The following is a 27,500-nucleotide window of genomic DNA, read 5'->3' on the forward strand; positions in this document are numbered from 1 at the left end:
CAACTGAGGATCCTATGCAACAACAGGTTTCAAAATTAACAGACCCACTTCACCTTCTTGGTACGTTATTGACTTACCTAATTTTCCTCGCACACTGCACCCCCCTCCCCCCCTATCAATTTTTGTTAGCAGAACAAAAAATTGCTGGAAACTTGAACAATTAACCTTGAAAAGGGGAGAGGGAGGGGGGAAGTGGGAAAGGTTTGAAGTTCTAGATCCAGTGGGTATTGAAAGCTAGAAAAGGTGTTTTTTTTAACGGGAGTGTCTCACTAATTTTGCAACCTGTTGTCGTTCCCCATACATAATTATTATTGACTATTTTGCAATGTTACTGCTTTTACGCGTGCTATCTTATAATTACGACGAGCAATTGGTACATATCTAAATGTTAGTTTGGAAACGCCTATTTTTCCATTTTTGTGTTTCTCGACGAGCAGTCAGTACATATCTATATGTTAGTTTTGAAACGCATACTTTTCTATTTTTGTTTTTCTCACGAATTTTCTAGTGATTACAAATAGTATTTTAAAGGGTAAATGTGCTTCAATATTACAATTTCCTTAGGAATTTGCGGTTTCATGCTTATCGATAGCTTCTAAATGTTCCGTGAGGGAGTTTAGAAAACTGTAGAGTGCACGTTTTTAGACAACTCCTTAGTTTTATTCACTTAAGGCATTATTATAAAATTGCGCACTCTTAAGGTATATTCAGCTATTATTGTTCGGCGATCGTAGAATCTACTAGTTGCTATAATCTATCAATGGATATCCTATCAAGCTATCTTTTGGCGTGAGTCGTCGACCGAATTAGAACCCATCACCATTACTACCACCGCTACTACTATTCTGCTACTTTCACTACTGATCGCTACAAATCTACTTGTACTACTACTGCTGTTACATCGTAAAATTATCGTCGATTCTACAAATTGTCGTTACTTTGTAACTCAAGGTAACTGAGATTTTGAACTTTGATTAAATTTGGTGTACATATCTCCTAGCAGTGGAGTTCGATTTGTCTATTACCTCACACCAAGTGAGCTACCCCTGTAATTGTTGAAGATCACCGGAGTATTTCGCAAACTCTAGAATCTTAGCAATTACACACTTTATCGAAACGTGTTCTTAGCCATGAGCTTATGCCGGAGGCCTCGTTTATGACTGGCTGATGTGTCTGAATTGAAATCTTGAAATCGCAGGTGGAAGTCCCGCCTAGAATATTAGCTGGGGTACTCCCTTGTTTAACGGCACGCCTGTGTTTGTCACACACACAACAGAGATCAACAGATTGGTTTGCTCCCAACTGAAACTGTTCGGATCGACTGTAGATTCTTTGGTCATATTTAAAATTTTACAGTTATTCATGCAGTACTTAAATTGTGATCAGGAACCCATGATCGTGGGCGTCCGGTTGTAATTTCGATAGATTGACTGAAAATTGAACTTAAAACAATAAGGGAGATTTTGCGGTTCTGGGGAACAAAAAGAAGGATTTTTATGAGTTTCGTGATGCCTTTTGTCTAAAACTGAATTTTAATATATCGAAATTGGGCTATTGGGTTTGAAAGAAATGGCTAAGAACTATCAAACTAACATTCTGTCAAAAGATAAAACATGTGTGCTGTATTTTTCTGTGTAAAGCATCTAACACATTCTTTTGACATAACTCAGAACGCCATTGCGTTCATTTTGATCAATTGCAAATGCATTTTGTATACAGTTCGTCTTTTGGAAGAGCAAAGAGAAGATATGGAAAAGTTACGAAATGGAACTGATCCTTCTTCTCAAATTGTGTTACTCTAGTAGTCGTGATCTCTTCGCTCTTTTACGCACATTTATATAAACAACACTACCCGGACATACCCAAGGACATAACCTTGGATTTTACTCGTTAACATCTCTAATCGTAATATTAAAACCTATCATGAGAGTTGATACGTAGTGTGTGATACTTCATGCTTGTTTAAATTACTCCACCCGATGACGGGTTCAATTAAAGTGAACCATGCATGTGAACGGTGATTATTTGTTTAATTATAGTGTTGGAGGAATTAAGCAAAAACGTCAAAGCAAGAAAGACATCAAGTTTAAGAATATTTCCATCTCAGCCATTGCGATAGGTCAAAATAACCAAAAAAACCCGATAAAATTATCATTATCGCACGTAAAAAGATCTCCACTTAAAAAAAGCCTTGACTTTCTTCACACACAAACGAGCAAAGTTAATATTTCAAGGGGGACCAACCAAACCTACCCTGAACGCAGACTGACCACTTGAAAGAACTTATAAGTTGGTTATGATACCATTTCTCAGAAAAAATTGTTCAACGAAGAAAAAACTACAAAGGTAACAACTTAAAATAAGCCAATTTACCTGATCTAGATTAAGAAATCCTTTAAATGCCGGAAATTATTTGTGTGAGTCCGCGTTTGGAATTAAAAGCCAAGTGTTGAGGCCACAAAAAGCAGCTTCAAATTATCAGTTGATTTTCATGACTGACGAACCTGTAATTTTGTTCATGTGAAGTTTAGTCGTCCTATTTGATAAATCTTTGACAAGTTCCACTCCAAAGTTATTTTACATGTAGTTATCTTAGAACCACTTTAAACCTGACTTATACACGATGCTTTTGTGCCAGAAGTTTGCTACTGCTAGGTAAGTGTGACCTTTATGATCGAATGACGTCACACTTGTTGGAAAATACTTGTTCTCAATGTCTTGATACATTGCCATAAACTTAGATTCCGAGTGCACATACAAAACCAACTCTCTCGAATAAAAACCGCCGGCGCACAGGAACGTTTGACCACACATCGTAAACGTATGCAAGGTCCTAACGTCGAATGGTTTTGAAAAAGTTTGATTCGCATTAACAAACTTTTCACCGTCCCACTTGTAAATCACAATTGCATTTCTTGTCGCCAATGCAAGGAATACAGTATCGTCGATTGTGAAGGACTTGAGATCCCAGACTCCGTGGCCAAAGATCTGAGGGAATTTCGGGTCGATAAATTTCTTTCCCGACCATTTCATCACGTCTGAAGAATTGGAAGAATCCGAATTGTACCTGTTTGCAAAACCAATAAATGTTTCGTTGTGTATTGTTAACACTGTACTTGCCCACGCGTATTGTGTTCTTATTTCCTGTAACTTCTCAAACTTATTGTCCTCCCACTTGTAGATGGATGAGTTTATATCGAAAGAATTCGTGACTGCAAGGAACAGTTCCGAATGTATTTTAAAGAAGTTAAAACTGCTTGCTCCGGATGTTGAAATGTTCTGGAAAAGCTCGAAACTGTGTCCATTCCACTGGAAAACGGAAGAATTCAGATTGTAAATACCTTCATGCCAATAATTGGCGATAGCAATGTAATGTTTATCAGCAATCATAAAGTATTCGATGTCCCGTGCTCCAATGGTGTCTATGGTCTGGTGAAGGGTAAAATTTCCAGCTGACTCGTTTAGTTTGTAGATGAAACTAGAATCATGCCCCTGAGCGAAGGCCATAAACAAACTTCCATCAATAGTGAACACTTCAACATCCCGGGCTGACTGTGTTGGCAGGTCTTGATATTTTGTGAAGTAATTCAATTTGCTGGTACAATCTTCAATTGATAAATAAAAGAAATGTCTCATTATTTTAAACCTCCGCACAATATTAAATAAACAGGATGATATTCCCCATGTTCAATTTGCGGGAAGAAACTTTTTTGTTTTCAAAAATGGTTACTTTTCACTATAGGTACGATTTCAGGAAGATACTCAGGCTTTATTTTATCGTGTTACTTATTAATCTGTTAATGGCATCAGTGCAGGTCTTCAAAATTTTTTTAAGTGAATCAATTTGCTGGTTCAACCTTGATGAATAAAAGAATGTGGCTGTATCGCTGGGGCATTACCCATACAATATTAAATAGCCAGGATAACATGAAAAAGTTTTTTTCCCACAAGTTAAGTTTGCTCTTAGAAATAAACTATTTTTAAAAGTTTTTATTTTTAGCTTTAGCACGATTTCGAAAGTGTTTCATTCGTTTCGGGAAGAACCCCAGATGTGAGTTTTTTCGTTTCATTTACTGACCAGTAAATGGCGTCAGTGTCACGTACGATGAACATTGTTAGCTTGCTTTAAAATGTATGAGTTTTTCGCCTTAAAGCAGTCCTGACCTGAAAGATTAGGATTTGCCGTTGACATATATTTTGCGTTAAATTGCTACCATGGCCAAAAAATCAATTCTGTTTTTTTCTTTGGATTTCAAAATTATGTTAACTTATCACTAATTGACCCAAATTTGGAGCCTTGATTTCGAAAGACACCTGTTAATTTTAACTGGAATTTTCTTACTTAATGGTCCACCATTACTAACTTTAAAATCTCGAGAGAGCTGGATCGAGCAGAAAATGACGTCAATTCTCACTGGCTCAAATAGTGCCCCTGTGACCAAAAATCATTTCTTAATTTTTCTTAGGTTTTCAAAACTATGTTAACTAAACACTGACCAACCAAAGTTTTAAGCCTTGATTTAAAAAAGACACCTGTGTTTTAAACTATAATTTTCTTATTATAATGGTCCGCCATTACTAACTTAAGTTCTGGAGAGAGCTGGATCGAGGAGAAAATGACGTCAAAGACTCACTAGTTTAAGAATGCAATTCGTGTGTACGCCGCAGAATTAATATGCAGCATGGGAGTTTTGGGCTTTCAGACTTTAAAACTCGCGGTTTGCATAAACAAGAAGCTGCATTTAAGCTAGTGAGTAAATGACGTCACTTTTCCCTAGATCCAACCCTCTGAGGTCCAATCAGTCAGTTTTGAACGTGTGTAATGGGGGACCTTTCACTCAAAGTAAACAGCCTTTGGATAAAAATTCAAAGCTCAAATTTTTCCCAGTCAGGTGTTAAGCAAACACACTTTTAAAATTTGAAAAAAGGGGAAGTGAATTTTTGAACATAGTAACACTTTAACTCCTTGTGATTTCGCTCCAAACAGGCGGCACAAGTTGCATTAAGTTCCCCGAATTGTCATTTTCCTAATGGTTGATTCCTAGTGATTCATGAGTAGTTCAAGTCCTTATACGGTGGGCGCTAACAGCTAGTTTTGCACTTTATATCGAAATTACGATTTTGTCAGTTTGCCCCCACAGAGGACTGCAACTACCAGGGACTCAGTGGGAACTTACCATTAGCAAAATGCGTCGTTGGCAGTTGATTGTCCAGCGGCCGACCTTATGAGAGGAATGGGTCCATTTAACAAATAGATTCCATGTTGCCGTGCGTCTGTTCAGTAATAGATCACAGACGACAGCCGAGTAACACTTAGCTATTGTACCTGTACATGGCCGTCCATCTCCAGTAAAGCCTGGCTTGCATGTGCAGTTGAAGTTTCCAGCCGTATTTGTACAAATTGCATTTTCATTGCAATCATGGCTCCCGGTGTTGCATTCATCGATATCTTAATGAGAAAATGATACAGGTACTCAAAGTTTCAAAGTTTGATAAAAGTCATCGAGCAATTCACTTTGATCTTTGTTCACCATCATCAACTATGATGACTGTTTGAAAGGCGCCTCAATGACTTTGAATTTGAATGTGCGGCTATAAAAGCGAAAGAATTACCATCCTATTTTATATCGGACTGATACTTCTGACCAACCTTTGGCCAAAAAAGCGAGGGTCGAAATGAACTCAGGCTATTGAATTTCCAATACGGCTAAAAGCGAGGAACACAACTGCTTTTGCACTTGAACATGAAAGTCCATTTTGAAAATCACTTCTGCTTTGGCAGAACCTTCTCTTTCCTTCTTCAACTTGATAGCTGCCACACTTAAACGTTGTACGTTCCTAGGAAAGCAGCAAAAAAAGGTGATGACATTAGCCTGTCCTTACCGTTTTCACACTTTTCTCCTGTAAATCCCGGTGGACACTCACAGGCATAGTTCTTCTCAGTGTATCCCAAAACACACTTTCCATTCTTGGGGCATGGATTGTAACAGCAAGGATTCTGATGAGGTAAGATAATCATAATATATCGAATTCAGTTCAGAGCACGAAGTTCCTTGGCTCAAATGTATGAGTCGCGAGATATTTGTCTTACTTTTTGGTTTGCCTTCCCTGTTAACATATACTCAATCGTTTCCCAACACTGTAGTAGATTAAGATATCGAAAAATCGTTTTATAGGATTAGCCATGTCATTTCCACGTTTTGCTGCACTATTGGTGAGTGTAATTAGTTTCACATCCTATAAACGAATCACTTTTAATGCGGGAAGTAAAAGCTGAGATAAAACTGAGATTTAGCTTGACAACAAAAGCAAAACAATACCCACACCACTTCAGTTATGCTGAGAAGGGGTGAAATCTGGCCCAATCGTTTCAATTTAACATGAGATACCTTTGCGGCTCTGTATGTCCAACCCTGTCTTGGCTTGAGATCTTTCGGGTGCTGGCAGTGGTCCGAATCACTCAGTTCACAGATGACGCTGCTTGGAGATTTCCCGCTACCAATGTTGACAGACACACACTTGTTTTCCAAGAGACACCAATGTTCACATCCGTATTTTCTCACAGTGAAATTCATAAACACGTGTCCTTGAAAGTATTGGCCCGTTTGTAGAGGAAGAAGGTGGATGGTTCGAGGGGAACAATCTATGCAGAATGACACATGTCACTGACGCTTATCTAGTGCAAATGTTGCAATTTTACACAAGCAAATTAGGAAATCTGAAGACATCACTAACAGCCGAAGGTTACAAAATATTGGCGGGAAATAAGTAAAGTAAAGTAAAGTAAGTAAAGTAAGTAAGTAAACCTTTATTTATACACGCTTGCCCCGTCAAGTTAATAATTATCCCTAAAAGCTGATTTCCATAAGGGGCGAGGGGTTAGAATAAAATGAGCAAATCGAATAACTTATAACTATTTACAATTATTTACAGTTTGTTTTTTGTTTTTTTGTACTTATAAATTACCAGCTAATAATTCTATTCACTAAAAATATTTCTACTTTCTCCATGGTAGGAGAGCAGCAAAAATCAGCTAAAGGTGCGTGCATTAATTTTACTATTAAAGATTGAAAGGGTGTCAGATTCACCGTCGAAGTGTAGCAGGAAGCGAGTTCCACAATTTTGCTTTACTCTAGCAAAAACGTTTTTTTTTTTCGATATTCATTTTTGGGTAGCGGTATCTGCAGTGAGGTGGAGGATCTCCTAAGTTTATGACCTGATATATCATTCTTACTTATGAAAAGATAAGTAAGGCATAAAGGAGCCAACCCATTGACTATTTTACACATTTGCTTTGCCTTTGGCTTAGCCCGTTGAGTTTCTAGATAATCCCAGCCTAAGAGACCTAAAGCCTTGGTGGCGGGAGTATCATTAAATAGATTCATTAATCAGTCGAGCTGATCTATTCGGAAGTTTCTGGAGCCCGTTAGCTAGCCCCTTCCCTAGGTTATCCCATACTTCACTACAGTAAATTATGGTGTGGCTGGATTAAAGCAGAGTGTCTCCCTCGACAAACTCCTGAATTTGCCTGAAACCTCCTACTCCCGAACTAACTCTTTTGGCAACATTCTGAATGTGCCTTGTCCCAAGATAGATGCTGGTCGATATCTTTTCCAAGAACCCTCCTACTATGGTAAACCTGTTTAAGATTTTCTTCCATTAATTTCAATACACGGTTGAGACTGTAAGTTTCTTAGCTTGTAGTTAGAACGGATTTGCATATATTCTGTTTTTACTACATTTAGACTTAATTTCATTTACGCATAAGAGGAAGAAAAGAGGGCCAAGAATATACCCTTGAGGAATACCACAAGTAATTTGTGTTTCCGACATTGTTCAGATGACATCGTATCATTTAACTGAAAATGATTTTGACTTGCAGTTGCTCCAAGTGCAGTGATAACATATAGTTCACACTTGCGCAGCAGAATCCTGTGATTGACGGCCTGTATAAAATGCATTTTTTAAGTCCAAGAACACAACAAGGTTAAGCACTCTCCTATCGATATTAACATACTAGCTGTTTGAGCTATCTAAGAGAGCTGCAGCAGTCGAGTCAAGTTTACGGAAGCCAAATCGATGATACGAAAGAATATTTTTAGATGTAAGGTACTCATATATTCATAAGTTCTGTGGAAAAAGGTTTGCCTCTGACTCTTGATATTTTTCAACAGACGTTTCAGCAAATTCTTAAGCATTCATCAGTGATATGAAAGCGAAGTTCGTTATCATACGCTATTTAAAGTAACGTAGCGCGAAGCTTGCGCACGTGGCCATGCAATTCATGCTCACGCGATGCCTTTGTAGGCTTCTGGAAGTTCGATATGATCGTTGCCAGCGTTCGGGTCCAAAGTAGAGTGCCAGGCTTCGAGGAAAAGTCGCTCGCGGTAGTTAGCTTCGAAACCAACAACCTTGACGTAGATACTTTTTTCCGTTACTTGGGTTATTACTGGGAAGATAGAGATCGGTCTTTAATTATCTGGTGCAGTTTTTGGCCCTATTTTTAAAAGAAGCAAGACTCTGGCAATTTTCCAATCTTCAGGGAAGAAGCTGCTCGAGACGATGGCGTTTTTGAATATATATGTTAATGATGGAGAAATAGCATAAGCCGCAATTTTCAAAAAATTTCCAGAGATTTTGTCAATGCCTGTGGCTTCCGAGTTTGAAAGACTCTTCAAAAGCTTGAGATATTTGCCGTTAGACACAAGCTTAAACTGGAGTGACAGGGCTTCGCATACTGCTCAAATGAAATAAATGAAGCAGTAAATTAACGACAGACAATGATATTCACGTGACTTTGGAGTTTATGACACATGATCTTTTCTTGTAATCTCCTTTTCAAAACCGTTTTGTCTCCAAAGCATTGATTATCTAATTTCTACGACGGAATGGCTTCTGATGAATTGATGCCCGATGTTACAAAAGTTGTCAAACTTAGTTTTGAACTAGGGGTTACGTTTATGCAAACGTTGGCCGTGTAGCACTCATATTTCAACAGATTGAATTAACTATGAGAGTGTGATGTGAAGTGCTATTTTCTACCCATGTAAACCATGTGAAAGTTAGTCTTACCAATGGAAATGGGCCCACACAAGGACAGAGAAAAACTCTGACCAGGGAGGAAAATGAACCCACGACCTTCGAGTTAGATCACCGCTGCTCTACCGACTGAGCTACAAGGCCAGACGGGAGCAGGTCGTGGGAATTGAAGATGTCAAATTCACGGCATTCCCACCCTGATCAGAGTTTTTCTCTGCCCTTGTGTGGGCCCATTTCCATTAGTAGGGCTAAGGCTCACATTTGTTTACATTGGTAGAAAATAGCACTTCACATCACACTCTCATAGTTAATCGCATCAGCTTCCATGCTCTAGAAGAGTTCCTGAATTAGATGTTGACAAGAACTTTTTTCTCACCTTGATTAGCAAGTGTTTTGATCTTAAGGCAAGCCATCCAAAGAAAGGAGATAACCAGCCAGTCGAGAACAAAAGGGTGATAGCGTCTCATGTTTGGAGCATCAGACACCATAAAGCCGGATACGACTCTAAGAAAACTTGGTCAATCGCGAAAGGTTTGCCGCCCTTATATACGTTAAATGTCTTTTGAAGGCATCATTTATTCATCAGTCGGTAATGACAATTGAAGGAATTGTTTTTCTAATGATCTATATAAATTGAAACAGGGCCCAAAGTAAATATGTTGTTTACTATGTAAGAAAACGATTACCTGGATGCGTCATACCGAGCAAACGATTTCGTCGTTTAAGCTTGTTCTGTCTAGAAACTGAGTACTTATGGTGGATGCCTAATTTCTTCATGTACATAGCGTGCAGTTTTCTGGCATCCGATGACGCCACAGTTATTGCGATTAAAATTGGGCTGACGAGTGGAGATATAACGCCAAATTAAGATATAACCTCGTCAGTTATTTCAGTTTAGATTAGATCACCATCCTGACGGGAGTTTTTTTTATTCCTTGTGTGGGCCATGCCATTTCCATGTCTAGAGATACGCAGAGAGTAATTCAATGTTTTAACAGACGCTGCATTTTATATTCTTAGGGGTTTCAACAAAATTTGAAGTTTGCGGCTGGTTTAAGTAGGGCAACCAATTGTATCAACATGAAGTTTAATGTTAAGCCGCAGTTAGGTTTGAAAAAATTTGCCTTTTTTTCAATTTATTGAACAAAGTGGCCTACTTCTAGGCTTATTTTAAAAATTCACCTGGAGTTTAAAACTATTTGTTTCCGTCTCTTTTGGCGCGCTTTTCTGTTTAAACCGTTCTGAATTGTCATGAACTGTAATTGTTTCTTCTTTGTCTTGACAAGTCATATAATGGCTATTTTCACCTGTTCCCTCCACGGGCATATTCATGTTTAGCGGCATATGAGTAAGGAAATTAATTAAATTAATGACGGTCACCTCTTCACAGTTTTCCATTACCGCACTGATGTCAACAAATTTTAAAATTATTGACATGCAGTACATATTTAAATTAAAGTTTCCTTGACAGAATCATTAAGTTGGCATGGCAGCTTTGGGCGCTTACGATATACAGTGTATAAAATTTTCATAAAAATTTGAACTGCGGAGTTTGTAGGTCTCAGTGAAAGCGATCATTTCACTTATTAGAACCTAGCCGTACGACCAGGGTTAAAAGTTTGGGAATTAGTAAACAATAGGAAGACGAAAACGCCAACATTTAAAAAAAAAATCTACTGGACAGTTTTCGGTTATTATCAAACTAGACGAAAATCGACATTTTTGCCATTTGGGAAAACCTGTGAGACGGATTTAACTTTTTTTTTCTATACTTGATTACTTTTTCTTTCTCAGGAAATCCTAAGGTGCTGTCACACAGCTAGTTTAACGGTCTTCCAGACCCCCTCCAGTTGCTCGGTCACTATAATGATTTTTAGTGTAAATACACTGGAGTACGTACGAGGCGACGGACGGACAAAATGGCTGCCAGTAGTCGTTTTGCCACTGTAAATGAAGATGATTTTCGCGTTTAAATGTTTTTTTTTCTCTTTTTTGAAATAATCACCTGTGTATTTATACTAAAACAATTATTCGCCTCAGGCTCAGTGATTATCGGTGAATATTTAACAATTATTCGCCGAAGGCGAAGTGATTATCGGTGATTAGTATAAAACTAGAGTGCCTCTCTCGACAAACTCCTGAATTCGTCTCAAACCTCCTACTCCCGAACTAACTCTTTTGGCAACATTCTGAATGTGCCTTGTCCCAAGATAGATGCTGGTCGATTACTTTGCCAAGAACCCTACTATGGTAAACCTGTTTAAGATTTTCTTCCATTAATTTCAATACACGGTTGAGACTGTAAGTTTCTTAGCTTGTAGTAAGAACGGATTTGCATATATTCTGTTTTTGCTACATTTAGACTTAATTTCATTTACGCATAAGAGGAAGAAAAGAGGGCCAAGAATAGACCCTTGAGGAATACCACAGGTAATTTGTCTTTCAGATGACATCGTATCATTTAATTAACAATTATTCCATAAGCGCGCGTTGGATATGAGATGGTAAATAATCAACGAGGCGCGTAGCGCCGAGTTGGCTATAACCAGTCTCATATCCAACAAGCGCGAATGGAATAATTGTTTTATTAAATTCCTTCAACTCCAAAAATTTGGAAGTACGAAATACGAGCGGAAAAAGAGAGCAAATCCGAGCGAAATCGAAAAAAACTTGATGAGAACTGATGCGATGTTGTGTAATACCTTGTTGTTAGACAGACGCAGGCTCATGACAAAAACATTTCTTGCCTTTTCGCGTACTTCTAAACGTCGGAATTGATCCAAACTTTCCACAAAAAAAGTTTTTTTTCTCCTTTTTGGCTTTATTCAAAGAGTAATTTCGCGTTCCGGCGAAAACATTTTTAGTTTAGCAACGCTTAACGCAATCATTTACCATATAAGGTCAAACCAAGGTATATGAGCTGATAGCCGCAATTGAGTGAACCAATCAGAGCACGCGAAATGCATTATCCGAGGTTGTTAACTGCAAATAATTTTGACTTGAGGTTGCTCCAAGTGTAGTGCTACCATATAGTTCAAACTTGCGCAGCAGAATCCTGTGATTGACGGCCGGTATAAAATGCATTTTTTAAGTCCAAGAACACAACAAGGTTTAGCACTCTTCTATCGATATTAACATACTAGCTGTTTGAGCTATCTAAGAGAGCTGCAGCAGTCGAGTCAAGTTTGCGGAAGCCAAATCGATGATACGAAAAAATATTATTAGATGTAAGGTACTCATATATTCATAAGTTCTGTGGAAAAAGGTTTGCCTCTGACTCTTGATATATTTCAACAGACGTTTCAACAAATTCTTAAGCATTCATCAGTGATATGAAAGCGAAGTTCGTTATCATACGCTATTTAAAGTAACGTAGCGCGAAGCTTGCGCACGTGGCCATGCAATTCATGCTCGCGCGATGCCTTTGTAGGCTTCTGGAAGTTCGATATGATCGTTCCCAGCGTTCAGGTCCAAAGTAGAGTGCCAGGCTTCGAGGAAAAGTCGCTCGCGGTAGTTAGCTTCGAAACCAACAACCTTGACGTAGATACTTTTTTCCGTTACTTGGGTTATTACTGGCAAGATAGAGATCGGTCTTTAATTATCTGGCGCAGTTTTTGGCCCTAGTTTTAAAAGAAGCCAGACTCTGGCAATTTTCCAATCTTCAGGGAAGAAGCTGCTCGAGACGATGGCGTTTTTGAATATATATGTTAATGATGAAGAAATAGCATAAGCTGCAATTTTCAAAAAATTTCCAGAGATTGTGTCAATGCCTGTGGCTTCCGAGTTTGAAAGACTCTTCAAAAGCTTGAGATTTTGCCGTTAGACACAAGCTTAAACTGGAGTGACAGGGCTTCGCATACTGCTCAAATGAAATAAATGAAGCAGTAAATTAACGACAGACAATGATATTAACGTGACTTTGGAGTTTATGACACATGATCTTTTCTTGTAATCTCCTTTTCAAAACCGTTTTGTCTCCAAAGCATTGATTATCTAATTTCTACTACGGAATGGCTTCTGATGAATTGATGCCCAATGTTACAAAAGTTGTCAAACTTAGTTTTGAACTAGGGGTTACGTTTATGCAAACGTTGGCCGTGTAGCACTTATATTTCAACAGACTGAATTAACTATGAGAGTGTGATGTGAAGTGCTATTTTCTACCCATGTAAACCATGTGAGCGTTAGTCCTACCAATGGAAATGGGCCCACACATGCACAGAGAAAAACTCTGACCAGGGAGGAAAATAAGCCCACGACCTTCGAGTTAGATCACCGCTGCTCTACCGACTGAGCTACAAGGCCAGACGGGAGCAGGTCGTGGGAATTGAAGATGTCAAATTCACGGCATTCCCACCCCTGTCAGAGTTTTTCTCTGCTCTCGTGTGGGCCCATTTCCATTAGTAAGGCTAATCCTCACATTTGTTTACATGGGTAGTAAATAGCACTTCACATCACACTCTCATAGTTAATCGCATCAGCTTCCATGCTCAATAAGAGTTCCTGAATTAGATGTTGACAAGAACTTTTTTCTCACCTTGATTAGCAAGTGCTTTGATCTTAAGGCAAGCCATCCAAAGAAAGGAGATAACCAGCCAGTCGAGAAGAAAAGGGCGATAGCGTCTCATGTTTGGAGCATCAGACACCATAAAGCTGGATAGGCCGACTCTGAGAAAACTTGGTCGATCGCGAAAGGTTTGCCGCCCTTATATACGTTAAATGTCTGTTGAAGGCATCATTTATTCATCAGTCGGTAATGACAATTAAAGGAATTGTTTTTCTAATGATCTATATAAATTGAAACAGGGCCCAAAGTAAATATGTTGTTTACTATGTAAGAAAACGATTACCTGGATGCGTCATACCGAGCAAACGATTTCGTCGTTTAAGCTTGTTCTGTCTAGAAACTGAGTACTTATGGTGGATGCCTAATTTCTTCATGTACATAGCGTGCAGTTTTCTGGCATCCGATGACGCCACAGTTATTGCGATTAAAATTGGGCTGACGAGTGGAGATATAACGCCAAATTAAGATATAACCTCGTCAGTTATTTCAGTTTAGATTAGATCACCATCCTGACGGGAGTTTTTTTTATTCCTTGTGTGGGCCATGCCATTTCCATGTCTAGAGATACGCAGAGAGTAATTCAATGTTTTAACAGACGCTGCATTTTATATTCTTAGGGGTTTCAACAAAATTTGAAGTTTGCGGCTGGTTTAAGTAGGGCAACCAATTGTATCAACATGAAGTTTAATGTTAAGCCGCAGTTAGGTTTGAAAAAATTTGCCTTTTTTTCAATTTATTGAACAAAGTGGCCTACTTCTAGGCTTATTTTAAAAATTCACCTGGAGTTTAAAACTATTTGTTTCCGTCTCTTTTGGCGCGCTTTTCTGTTTAAACCGTTCTGAATTGTCATGAACTGTAATTGTTTCTTCTTTGTCTTGACAAGTCATATAATGGCTATTTTCACCTGTTCCCTCCACGGGCATATTCATGTTTAGCGGCATATGAGTAAGGAAATTAATTAAATTAATGACGGTCACCTCTTCACAGTTTTCCATTACCGCACTGATGTCAACAAATTTTAAAATTATTGACATGCAGTACATATTTAAATTAAAGTTTCCTTGACAGAATCATTAAGTTGGCATGGCAGCTTTGGGCGCTTACGATATACAGTGTATAAAATTTTCATAAAAATTTGAACTGCGGAGTTTGTAGGTCTCAGTGAAAGCGATCATTTCACTTATTAGAACCTAGCCGTACGACCAGGGTTAAAAGTTTGGGAATTAGTAAACAATAGGAAGACGAAAACGCCAACATTTAAAAAAAAAATCTACTGGACAGTTTTCGGTTATTATCAAACTAGACGAAAATCGACATTTTTGCCATTTGGGAAAACCTGTGAGACGGATTTAACTTTTTTTTTCTATACTTGATTACTTTTTCTTTCTCAGGAAATCCTAAGGTGCTGTCACACAGCTAGTTTAACGGTCTTCCAGACCCCCTCCAGTTGCTCGGTCACTATAATGATTTTTAGTGTAAATACACTGGAGTACGTACGAGGCGACGGACGGACAAAATGGCTGCCAGTAGTCGTTTTGCCACTGTAAATGAAGATGATTTTCGCGTTTAAATGTTTTTTTCTCTTTTTTGAAATAATCACCTGTGTATTTATACTAAAACAATTATTCGCCTCAGGCTCAGTGATTATCGGTGAATATTTAACAATTATTCGCCGAAGGCGAAGTGATTATCGGTGATTAGTATAAAACTAGAGTGCCTCTCTCGACAAACTCCTGAATTCGTCTCAAACCTCCTACTCCCGAACTAACTCTTTTGGCAACATTCTGAATGTGCCTTGTCCCAAGATAGATGCTGGTCGATTACTTTGCCAAGAACCCTACTATGGTAAACCTGTTTAAGATTTTCTTCCATTAATTTCAATACACGGTTGAGACTGTAAGTTTCTTAGCTTGTAGTAAGAACGGATTTGCATATATTCTGTTTTTGCTACATTTAGACTTAATTTCATTTACGCATAAGAGGAAGAAAAGAGGGCCAAGAATAGACCCTTGAGGAATACCACAGGTAATTTGTCTTTCAGATGACATCGTATCATTTAATTAACAATTATTCCATAAGCGCGCGTTGGATATGAGATGGTAAATAATCAACGAGGCGCGTAGCGCCGAGTTGGCTATAACCAGTCTCATATCCAACAAGCGCGAATGGAATAATTGTTTTATTAAATTCCTTCAACTCCAAAAATTTGGAAGTACGAAATACGAGCGGAAAAAGAGAGCAAATCCGAGCGAAATCGAAAAAAACTTGATGAGAACTGATGCGATGTTGTGTAATACCTTGTTGTTAGACAGACGCAGGCTCATGACAAAAACATTTCTTGCCTTTTCGCGTACTTCTAAACGTCGGAATTGATCCAAACTTTCCACAAAAAAAGTTTTTTTTCTCCTTTTTGGCTTTATTCAAAGAGTAATTTCGCGTTCCGGCGAAAACATTTTTAGTTTAGCAACGCTTAACGCAATCATTTACCATATAAGGTCAAACCAAGGTATATGAGCTGATAGCCGCAATTGAGTGAACCAATCAGAGCACGCGAAATGCATTATCCGAGGTTGTTAACTGCAAATAATTTTGACTTGAGGTTGCTCCAAGTGTAGTGCTACCATATAGTTCAAACTTGCGCAGCAGAATCCTGTGATTGACGGCCGGTATAAAATGCATTTTTTAAGTCCAAGAACACAACAAGGTTTAGCACTCTTCTATCGATATTAACATACTAGCTGTTTGAGCTATCTAAGAGAGCTGCAGCAGTCGAGTCAAGTTTGCGGAAGCCAAATCGATGATACGAAAAAATATTATTAGATGTAAGGTACTCATATATTCATAAGTTCTGTGGAAAAAGGTTTGCCTCTGACTCTTGATATATTTCAACAGACGTTTCAACAAATTCTTAAGCATTCATCAGTGATATGAAAGCGAAGTTCGTTATCATACGCTATTTAAAGTAACGTAGCGCGAAGCTTGCGCACGTGGCCATGCAATTCATGCTCGCGCGATGCCTTTGTAGGCTTCTGGAAGTTCGATATGATCGTTCCCAGCGTTCAGGTCCAAAGTAGAGTGCCAGGCTTCGAGGAAAAGTCGCTCGCGGTAGTTAGCTTCGAAACCAACAACCTTGACGTAGATACTTTTTTCCGTTACTTGGGTTATTACTGGCAAGATAGAGATCGGTCTTTAATTATCTGGCGCAGTTTTTGGCCCTAGTTTTAAAAGAAGCCAGACTCTGGCAATTTTCCAATCTTCAGGGAAGAAGCTGCTCGAGACGATGGCGTTTTTGAATATATATGTTAATGATGAAGAAATAGCATAAGCTGCAATTTTCAAAAAATTTCCAGAGATTGTGTCAATGCCTGTGGCTTCCGAGTTTGAAAGACTCTTCAAAAGCTTGAGATTTTGCCGTTAGACACAAGCTTAAACTGGAGTGACAGGGCTTCGCATACTGCTCAAATGAAATAAATGAAGCAGTAAATTAACGACAGACAATGATATTAACGTGACTTTGGAGTTTATGACACATGATCTTTTCTTGTAATCTCCTTTTCAAAACCGTTTTGTCTCCAAAGCATTGATTATCTAATTTCTACTACGGAATGGCTTCTGATGAATTGATGCCCAATGTTACAAAAGTTGTCAAACTTAGTTTTGAACTAGGGGTTACGTTTATGCAAACGTTGGCCGTGTAGCACTTATATTTCAACAGACTGAATTAACTATGAGAGTGTGATGTGAAGTGCTATTTTCTACCCATGTAAACCATGTGAGCGTTAGTCCTACCAATGGAAATGGGCCCACACATGCACAGAGAAAAACTCTGACCAGGGAGGAAAATAAGCCCACGACCTTCGAGTTAGATCACCGCTGCTCTACCGACTGAGCTACAAGGCCAGACGGGAGCAGGTCGTGGGAATTGAAGATGTCAAATTCACGGCATTCCCACCCCTGTCAGAGTTTTTCTCTGCTCTCGTGTGGGCCCATTTCCATTAGTAAGGCTAATCCTCACATTTGTTTACATGGGTAGTAAATAGCACTTCACATCACACTCTCATAGTTAATCGCATCAGCTTCCATGCTCAATAAGAGTTCCTGAATTAGATGTTGACAAGAACTTTTTTCTCACCTTGATTAGCAAGTGTTTTGATCTTAAGGCAAGCCATCCAAAGAAAGGAGATAACCAGCCAGTCGAGAAGAAAAGGGCGATAGCGTCTCATGTTTGGAGCATCAGACACCATAAAGCTGGATAGGCCGACTCTGAGAAAACTTGGTCGATCGCGAAAGGTTTGCCGCCCTTATATACGTTAAATGTCTGTTGAAGGCATCATTTATTCATCAGTCGGTAATGACAATTAAAGGAATTGTTTTTCTAATGATCTATATAAATTGAAACAGGGCCCAAAGTAAATATGTTGTTTACTATGTAAGAAAACGATTACCTGGATGCGTCATACCGAGCAAACGATTTCGTCGTTTAAGCTTGTTCTGTCTAGAAACTGAGTACTTATGGTGGATGCCTAATTTCTTCATGTACATAGCGTGCAGTTTTCTGGCATCCGATGACGCCACAGTTATTGCGATTAAAATTGGGCTGACGAGTGGAGATATAACGCCAAATTAAGATATAACCTCGTCAGTTATTTCAGTTTAGATTAGATCACCATCCTGACGGGAGTTTTTTTTATTCCTTGTGTGGGCCATGCCATTTCCATGTCTAGAGATACGCAGAGAGTAATTCAATGTTTTAACAGACGCTGCATTTTATATTCTTAGGGGTTTCAACAAAATTTGAAGTTTGCGGCTGGTTTAAGTAGGGCAACCAATTGTATCAACATGAAGTTTAATGTTAAGCCGCAGTTAGGTTTGAAAAAATTTGCCTTTTTTTCAATTTATTGAACAAAGTGGCCTACTTCTAGGCTTATTTTAAAAATTCACCTGGAGTTTAAAACTATTTGTTTCCGTCTCTTTTGGCGCGCTTTTCTGTTTAAACCGTTCTGAATTGTCATGAACTGTAATTGTTTCTTCTTTGTCTTGACAAGTCATATAATGGCTATTTTCACCTGTTCCCTCCACGGGCATATTCATGTTTAGCGGCATATGAGTAAGGAAATTAATTAAATTAATGACGGTCACCTCTTCACAGTTTTCCATTACCGCACTGATGTCAACAAATTTTAAAATTATTGACATGCAGTACATATTTAAATTAAAGTTTCCTTGACAGAATCATTAAGTTGGCATGGCAGCTTTGGGCGCTTACGATATACAGTGTATAAAATTTTCATAAAAATTTGAACTGCGGAGTTTGTAGGTCTCAGTGAAAGCGATCATTTCACTTATTAGAACCTAGCCGTACGACCAGGGTTAAAAGTTTGGGAATTAGTAAACAATAGGAAGACGAAAACGCCAACATTTAAAAAAAAAATCTACTGGACAGTTTTCGGTTATTATCAAACTAGACGAAAATCGACATTTTTGCCATTTGGGAAAACCTGTGAGACGGATTTAACTTTTTTTTTCTATACTTGATTACTTTTTCTTTCTCAGGAAATCCTAAGGTGCTGTCACACAGCTAGTTTAACGGTCTTCCAGACCCCCTCCAGTTGCTCGGTCACTATAATGATTTTTAGTGTAAATACACTGGAGTACGTACGAGGCGACGGACGGACAAAATGGCTGCCAGTAGTCGTTTTGCCACTGTAAATGAAGATGATTTTCGCGTTTAAATGTTTTTTTTCTCTTTTTTGAAATAATCACCTGTGTATTTATACTAAAACAATTATTCGCCTCAGGCTCAGTGATTATCGGTGAATATTTAACAATTATTCGCCGAAGGCGAAGTGATTATCGGTGATTAGTATAAAACTAGAGTGCCTCTCTCGACAAACTCCTGAATTCGTCTCAAACCTCCTACTCCCGAACTAACTCTTTTGGCAACATTCTGAATGTGCCTTGTCCCAAGATAGATGCTGGTCGATTACTTTGCCAAGAACCCTACTATGGTAAACCTGTTTAAGATTTTCTTCCATTAATTTCAATACACGGTTGAGACTGTAAGTTTCTTAGCTTGTAGTAAGAACGGATTTGCATATATTCTGTTTTTGCTACATTTAGACTTAATTTCATTTACGCATAAGAGGAAGAAAAGAGGGCCAAGAATAGACCCTTGAGGAATACCACAGGTAATTTGTCTTTCAGATGACATCGTATCATTTAATTAACAATTATTCCATAAGCGCGCGTTGGATATGAGATGGTAAATAATCAACGAGGCGCGTAGCGCCGAGTTGGCTATAACCAGTCTCATATCCAACAAGCGCGAATGGAATAATTGTTTTATTAAATTCCTTCAACTCCAAAAATTTGGAAGTACGAAATACGAGCGGAAAAAGAGAGCAAATCCGAGCGAAATCGAAAAAAACTTGATGAGAACTGATGCGATGTTGTGTAATACCTTGTTGTTAGACAGACGCAGGCTCATGACAAAAACATTTCTTGCCTTTTCGCGTACTTCTAAACGTCGGAATTGATCCAAACTTTCCACAAAAAAAGTTTTTTTTCTCCTTTTTGGCTTTATTCAAAGAGTAATTTCGCGTTCCGGCGAAAACATTTTTAGTTTAGCAACGCTTAACGCAATCATTTACCATATAAGGTCAAACCAAGGTATATGAGCTGATAGCCGCGATTGAGTGAACCAATCAGAGCACGCGAAATGCATTATCCGAGGTTGTTAACTGCAAATAATTTTGACTTGAGGTTGCTCCAAGTGTAGTGCTACCATATAGTTCAAACTTGCGCAGCAGAATCCTGTGATTGACGGCCGGTATAAAATGCATTTTTTAAGTCCAAGAACACAACAAGGTTTAGCACTCTTCTATCGATATTAACATACTAGCTGTTTGAGCTATCTAAGAGAGCTGCAGCAGTCGAGTCAAGTTTGCGGAAGCCAAATCGATGATACGAAAAAATATTATTAGATGTAAGGTACTCATATATTCATAAGTTCTGTGGAAAAAGGTTTGCCTCTGACTCTTGATATATTTCAACAGACGTTTCAACAAATTCTTAAGCATTCATCAGTGATATGAAAGCGAAGTTCGTTATCATACGCTATTTAAAGTAACGTAGCGCGAAGCTTGCGCACGTGGCCATGCAATTCATGCTCGCGCGATGCCTTTGTAGGCTTCTGGAAGTTCGATATGATCGTTCCCAGCGTTCAGGTCCAAAGTAGAGTGCCAGGCTTCGAGGAAAAGTCGCTCGCGGTAGTTAGCTTCGAAACCAACAACCTTGACGTAGATACTTTTTTCCGTTACTTGGGTTATTACTGGCAAGATAGAGATCGGTCTTTAATTATCTGGCGCAGTTTTTGGCCCTAGTTTTAAAAGAAGCCAGACTCTGGCAATTTTCCAATCTTCAGGGAAGAAGCTGCTCGAGACGATGGCGTTTTTGAATATATATGTTAATGATGAAGAAATAGCATAAGCTGCAATTTTCAAAAAATTTCCAGAGATTGTGTCAATGCCTGTGGCTTCCGAGTTTGAAAGACTCTTCAAAAGCTTGAGATTTTGCCGTTAGACACAAGCTTAAACTGGAGTGACAGGGCTTCGCATACTGCTCAAATGAAATAAATGAAGCAGTAAATTAACGACAGACAATGATATTAACGTGACTTTGGAGTTTATGACACATGATCTTTTCTTGTAATCTCCTTTTCAAAACCGTTTTGTCTCCAAAGCATTGATTATCTAATTTCTACTACGGAATGGCTTCTGATGAATTGATGCCCAATGTTACAAAAGTTGTCAAACTTAGTTTTGAACTAGGGGTTACGTTTATGCAAACGTCGGCCGTGTAGCACTTATATTTCAACAGACTGAATTAACTATGAGAGTGTGATGTGAAGTGCTATTTTCTACCCATGTAAACCATGTGAGCGTTAGTCCTACCAATGGAAATGGGCCCACACATGCACAGAGAAAAACTCTGACCAGGGAGGAAAATAAGCCCACGACCTTCGAGTTAGATCACCGCTGCTCTACCGACTGAGCTACAAGGCCAGACGGGAGCAGGTCGTGGGAATTGAAGATGTCAAATTCACGGCATTCCCACCCCTGTCAGAGTTTTTCTCTGCTCTCGTGTGGGCCCATTTCCATTAGTAAGGCTAATCCTCACATTTGTTTACATGGGTAGTAAATAGCACTTCACATCACACTCTCATAGTTAATCGCATCAGCTTCCATGCTCAATAAGAGTTCCTGAATTAGATGTTGACAAGAACTTTTTTCTCACCTTGATTAGCAAGTGTTTTGATCTTAAGGCAAGCCATCCAAAGAAAGGAGATAACCAGCCAGTCGAGAAGAAAAGGGCGATAGCGTCTCATGTTTGGAGCATCAGACACCATAAAGCTGGATAGGCCGACTCTGAGAAAACTTGGTCGATCGCGAAAGGTTTGCCGCCCTTATATACGTTAAATGTCTGTTGAAGGCATCATTTATTCATCAGTCGGTAATGACAATTAAAGGAATTGTTTTTCTAATGATCTATATAAATTGAAACAGGGCCCAAAGTAAATATGTTGTTTACTATGTAAGAAAACGATTACCTGGATGCGTCATACCGAGCAAACGATTTCGTCGTTTAAGCTTGTTCTGTCTAGAAACTGAGTACTTATGGTGGATGCCTAATTTCTTCATGTACATAGCGTGCAGTTTTCTGGCATCCGATGACGCCACAGTTATTGCGATTAAAATTGGGCTGACGAGTGGAGATATAACGCCAAATTAAGATATAACCTCGTCAGTTATTTCAGTTTAGATTAGATCACCATCCTGACGGGAGTTTTTTTTATTCCTTGTGTGGGCCATGCCATTTCCATGTCTAGAGATACGCAGAGAATAATTCAATGTTTTAAAAGACGCTGCATTTTATATTCTCAGGGGTTTCAACAAAATTTGAAGTTTGCGGCTGGTGTAAGTAGAGCAACCATGATTGTATCAACATGAAGTTTAATGTTAAGCCGCAGTTAGGTTTGAAAAAATTTGCCTTTTTTTCAATTTATTAAACAAAGTGGCCTACTTCTCGACTTATTTTAAAAATTCACCTGGAGTTTAAAACTATTTGTTTCCGTCTCTTTTTGCGCGCTTTTCTGTTTAAACCGTTCTGAATTGTCATGAACTGTAATTGTTTCTTCTTTGTCTTGACAAGTCATATAATGGCTATTTTCACCTGTTCCCTCCACGGGCATATTCATGTTTAGCGGCATATGAGTAAGGAAATTAATTAAATTAATGACGGTCACCTCTTCACAGTTTTCCATTACCGCACTGATGTCAACAAATTTTAAAATTATTGACATGCAGTACATATTTAAATTAAAGTTTCCTTGACAGAATCATTAAGTTGGCATGACAGCTTTTGTCACTTACGATATACAGTGTATAAAATTTTCATAAAAATTTGAACTGCGGAGTTTGTAGGTCTCAGTGAAAGCGATCATTTCACTTATTAGAACCTAGCCGTACGACCAGGGTTAAAATTTTGGGAATTTGTAAACAATAGGAAGACGAAATCGCCAACATTTTTAAAATATATATATATATCTGACAGTTTTCAGTTATTATCAAACTAGACGAAAATCGACATTTTTGCCATTTGGGAAAAACCTGTGAGACACATTTAACTTTTTTTTTTTTCTATATTTGATTATTTTTTCTTTCTCAAGAAATGCTAAGGTGCGGGCACACAGCTAGTTTAACGGTCTTCCAGACCCCCTCCAGTTGCTCGGTCACTATAATGATTTTTAGTATAAATACACAGGAGTACGTACACAGGTGATTACACAAAATCGCGCGCTCTCATTGGCTCGCTATCTCGGATTATCAGCCGATAATCACCTCGACGGACAAAATGGCTGCCAGTAGTCGTTTTGCCACTGCAAATGAAGATGATTTTTACGTTTAAATGTTTTTTTTTTCTCTTTTTTGAAATAATCACCTGTGTATTTATACTAAAACAATTATTCGCCTCAGGCTCAGTGATTATCGGTGAATATTCACCTCGACTTTGTCTCGGTGAATATTTAACAATTATTCGCCGAAGGCGAAGTGATTATCGGTGATTAGTATAAATACACAGGAGTACACAGGTGATTATACAAAATCGCGCGCTCTCATTGGCTCGCTATCTCGGATTATCAGCCGATAATCACCTCGACGGACAAAATGGCTGCCAGTAGTCGTTTTGCCACTGCAAATGAAGATGATTTTTACGTTTAAATGTTTTTTTTTTTCTCTTTTTTGAAATAATCACCTGTGTGTTTATACTAAAACAATTATTCGCCTCATGCTCAGTGATTATCGGTGAATATTCACCTCGACTTTGTCTCGGTGAATATTTAACAATTATTCGCCGAAGGCGAAGTGATTATCGGTGATTAGTATAAATACACAGGAGTACACAGGTGATTATACAAAATCGCGCGCTCTCATTGGCTCGCTATCTCGGATTATCAGCCGATAATCACCTCGACGGACAAAATGGCTGCCAGTAGTCGTTTTGCCACTGCAAATGAAGATGATTTTTACGTTTAAATGTTTTTTTTTTTCTCTTTTTTGAAATAATCACCTGTGTATTTATACTAAAACAATTATTTGCCTCAGGCTCAGTGATTATCGGTGAATATTCACCGATAATTTACTTCGCCTTCGGCTAATAATTGTTAAGGCCATGGTACACGAGGCAATTTTTCTTGCAACTCGCATCGCAACAAACGTTGCGTTGAGTTGCGAGAAAAAATTCACGTGTAACACCCCATTTTGCAACTGCAATTGTTGCGTTGCGAGTTGCGAGAAAAGTAGAACTACCCTCTACTTTTCGCAACGTTGTGAGACAAGTTGCTTGCGTGTGACATCCCGTCTGCATCTCGCAACGCAATTTTGTCAGAATGGGCCAATCAGACAGGGGCACCCAACGAGAATATAGTTCAAAACCACTTAAACATAGCATTGTTAAACGTATTTTAGTATTTAAACGGTAGATATAGGCATATTTTTATCCCCTAAAATTTTTTAATCTGTTCGGATGCCCTAGCTGAAAGTCTAGTGATCCGAAAATTATGGGAACCAAAACTTACCTTTCCGAAAATTTCAGCCAGAAAAAAGACTCCCGAAAATTCTAGGTGACCCTTTTAGGATAAAAATCCGTTAAAAGTGGGCAATTATACCATGTTTTAAAGGTTCGAAAATCCTAGGACAGGCAGGCAAGCAAGGAATTTTACAACAAATGTTCCGAAAATTCTAGATCTCAAATCGTCTTCCGAACAGATATTTTCCGAAAATTGACGTTGGGTGCCCCTGATCAGAGCTCATCTTTTAGCGACTTAGCGCGTCCGCCATCTTGTTTGTTATTGTACGCGTTGCAAGTTGCGAAAGAAGTTGCCAACGTGTAACATACCCTCTGCAACTTAAAGGGTTTTTATTCGTCATCGTTGCGTTGCGAGTTGCAAGAAAAATTGCCTCGTGTAACATGGCCTTTAAATAATTCGTATTTTCCCCTGATATGCAATTATTTGTCAGGTAAAATTACATTTTACATCAATTACAGAGACTAACACTTCAGAAGAGACATGCTGTTGCTTCAATTACACAGAATTTAAAATCTTGATCCTTTTCCTGAGTCGGAAAACTGTAGTAAGCCACATTAAGTTAGAAATTTCGTATCTGGGAGGACAAGGATCCGTTTCTCTAAAGTCCTGAACCTTTTCGGACGTATTTTGGGTGACATAAATCCCTTACTAACACCAGAAGGAAAACATCTTCAGTCATGAATCTTTGCAATCCTTGTCTTTTTGCTGGTCTTGAAAACATGTTTAAAGAGCAGCTTTTCAGGACAAGCGGATCTTACTTTCACGAATTAGTTTAGATTTTCTATCACTTGAAAAAGAAGTTGGTAGTTTTTGGTAAAAGTATTCTAATATTTTACAATCTTGTTATCCTTTGGTTTAATTATTTGTACCCTTTTTGTAATCAAAGGAGAGAAACCAAAGGAAAGTGTTTGTGGTTTACAGCAGTTATCAGTCACACACACGCCCCTCAACTTTTTTGCTTTTTTCGAAACTCAATTTGGGTCGATGTCAATCAATTGTTTCCATAAGAATAGTCCTGTTCACCTGGCAGAAGTCCAATTCATCAGGGAAACATTTGATTGAAGTCCACCCAAATTTAGTGTAGAAAAATGAAAATAAAAGTTGTTGAGGGGCGCATGTGACTGATAACTGCTGTAATACGAAAACAGTTTCTCCAATAATTTTGATTAGTTCCTTTTTTTCTCTTCTTTTTCTTAATCAGCTTAACAGGACAGGAGCTTTACCCATTGACTCCCAGGGGTTCCCCATTTCAAGAGTAAAATCGTCTGGCGTTAGACAGAGTAAAATACTAAATCTGGCCATTTTAGGCCGGTTTGGACGTCGAAGAAGTAATGGTGTTTTAGTTTTCTTCGCTTTTTAGTTTTGTCTTCGACCACCACCTCCTCTTTCTCTAATAAATCAAGTATTTTTAATCCTGGCATCTTCCTCCTCTGAAGTGTCTATTCTTCTATCAATGCACAGGGCACATTAATTGAGTACCCTGTAAATCAACTCAAATCAATGCAAATTAAATTAATCAAACATTGGTTTTTTAAGAGAGGGGAAAACCAGAGTACCTGGAGAAAAACCCCTTGCAGTAGGGTAGAGAACCTACAAACTCAACCCTCACAACACCAAGTCTAGAAATTGAACCTGGGCCACAATGGTGGGAAGTGAGCGACCAACCACTGCACCAGCCCTGCTCCACAAATTTGATTCAAGAAGCTCCTCAGATGATTCTGGTCTGAACTAATGATTTTTGTAGAATAAATATTACCTCCTCATCAGCCGACATGTTGTACATCACCCCTTATATCAATATGTTCCAATTTATTGATCAATTTCATTGTAATCTTCATCATAAAAAGCCCTTTCAATTGTATCTTTAGTGTTTCAACTTTGGATAATTGCTGGTCCAAATTTATGACTGATTTGCCTTTTTCTTTTATCCTTTTCCTCCTCCAGTCTGTAAAACAAAAGGGGAAGACAATTAACCACTTTAATTCACTATTTGTTAATTCCAGTTTATCAAATCAATATATGTTGCGTTCATCAGCAGTAAAAAATGAAGAAAAATAGAACCATCCTCAGGTTCTAAATGGATAGGTTTTACACATAAAAGAATATGAATTTATTGAAAGTGATCAGAAACTTGTTTTAATGCATAAAAATCACTTACCCACAATCATAAGTATACATACAAATTTCGAAATATCAACAAAACACAATTAAGGGTTTGTGATATTCTAAGCAGATTTTTTAAGTGGAAGCATTCTACCAGAAGTTAGAAATTGATAAAGGGAAACATCTTCAGGTTGAGGATAAAGCACGGAGTACCACACTACGGAGTAACCAAATGGAGAATCGCTAAAACTTGTTAAGGAGTAAAAAAAAAATATCATTCTTCAAAGTTGAACTTCCAAAAAAAGGTTGCCCAATTCGTGAAGCAAAAATTTCAGTCATTATAAAACCTGCCTCTCTCCTTTCATGTCTGATGTTTGACAAAGCACATTTACTTTTCTGGGAAGTGGCAAGCAGAATGATTATCTTTTTACAAAATGGCGGCTGTCCACTACAAGACCAGCACCAGTGGAAGTTTGAACTCATTCAAGGTATGTACAGTTAAAGGACATTAAACTTCCAAAAATGATTTGTGCATTTTTTTCTTACTTCTAAACTATTTTTAGGGTACTCCATGGAGTGGCATTCAAAATTTTCCCCTCAATCACATTTTCATTTACAGAATGATAAGAGTATTGTGAAAGA

General features: G+C 38.3%; 1 protein-coding gene across 1 annotated transcript; it reads right to left on the reverse strand.

Annotated features, from left to right (window-relative positions):
- Positions 1 to 1,095: 1,095 nt before the first annotated feature.
- Positions 1,096 to 6,019, reverse strand: LOC138055822 (thrombospondin-type laminin G domain and EAR repeat-containing protein-like). Its single transcript, XM_068901692.1, has 3 exons — positions 5,884 to 6,019; positions 5,327 to 5,449; positions 1,096 to 3,605 (listed from the first exon to the last, which is right to left on the reverse strand). The coding sequence occupies exons 1-3, from the start codon at positions 6,017 to 6,019 to the stop codon at positions 2,593 to 2,595; spliced, it is 1,272 nt and encodes a 423-aa protein (XP_068757793.1). The 3' UTR covers positions 1,096 to 2,592.
- Positions 6,020 to 27,500: the final 21,481 nt, after the last annotated feature.

The sequence above is a fragment of the Montipora capricornis genome, chromosome 7 (assembly GCF_036669925.1).
Source record: "Montipora capricornis isolate CH-2021 chromosome 7, ASM3666992v2, whole genome shotgun sequence".
Classification (NCBI taxonomy): domain Eukaryota; kingdom Metazoa; phylum Cnidaria; class Anthozoa; order Scleractinia; family Acroporidae; genus Montipora; species Montipora capricornis.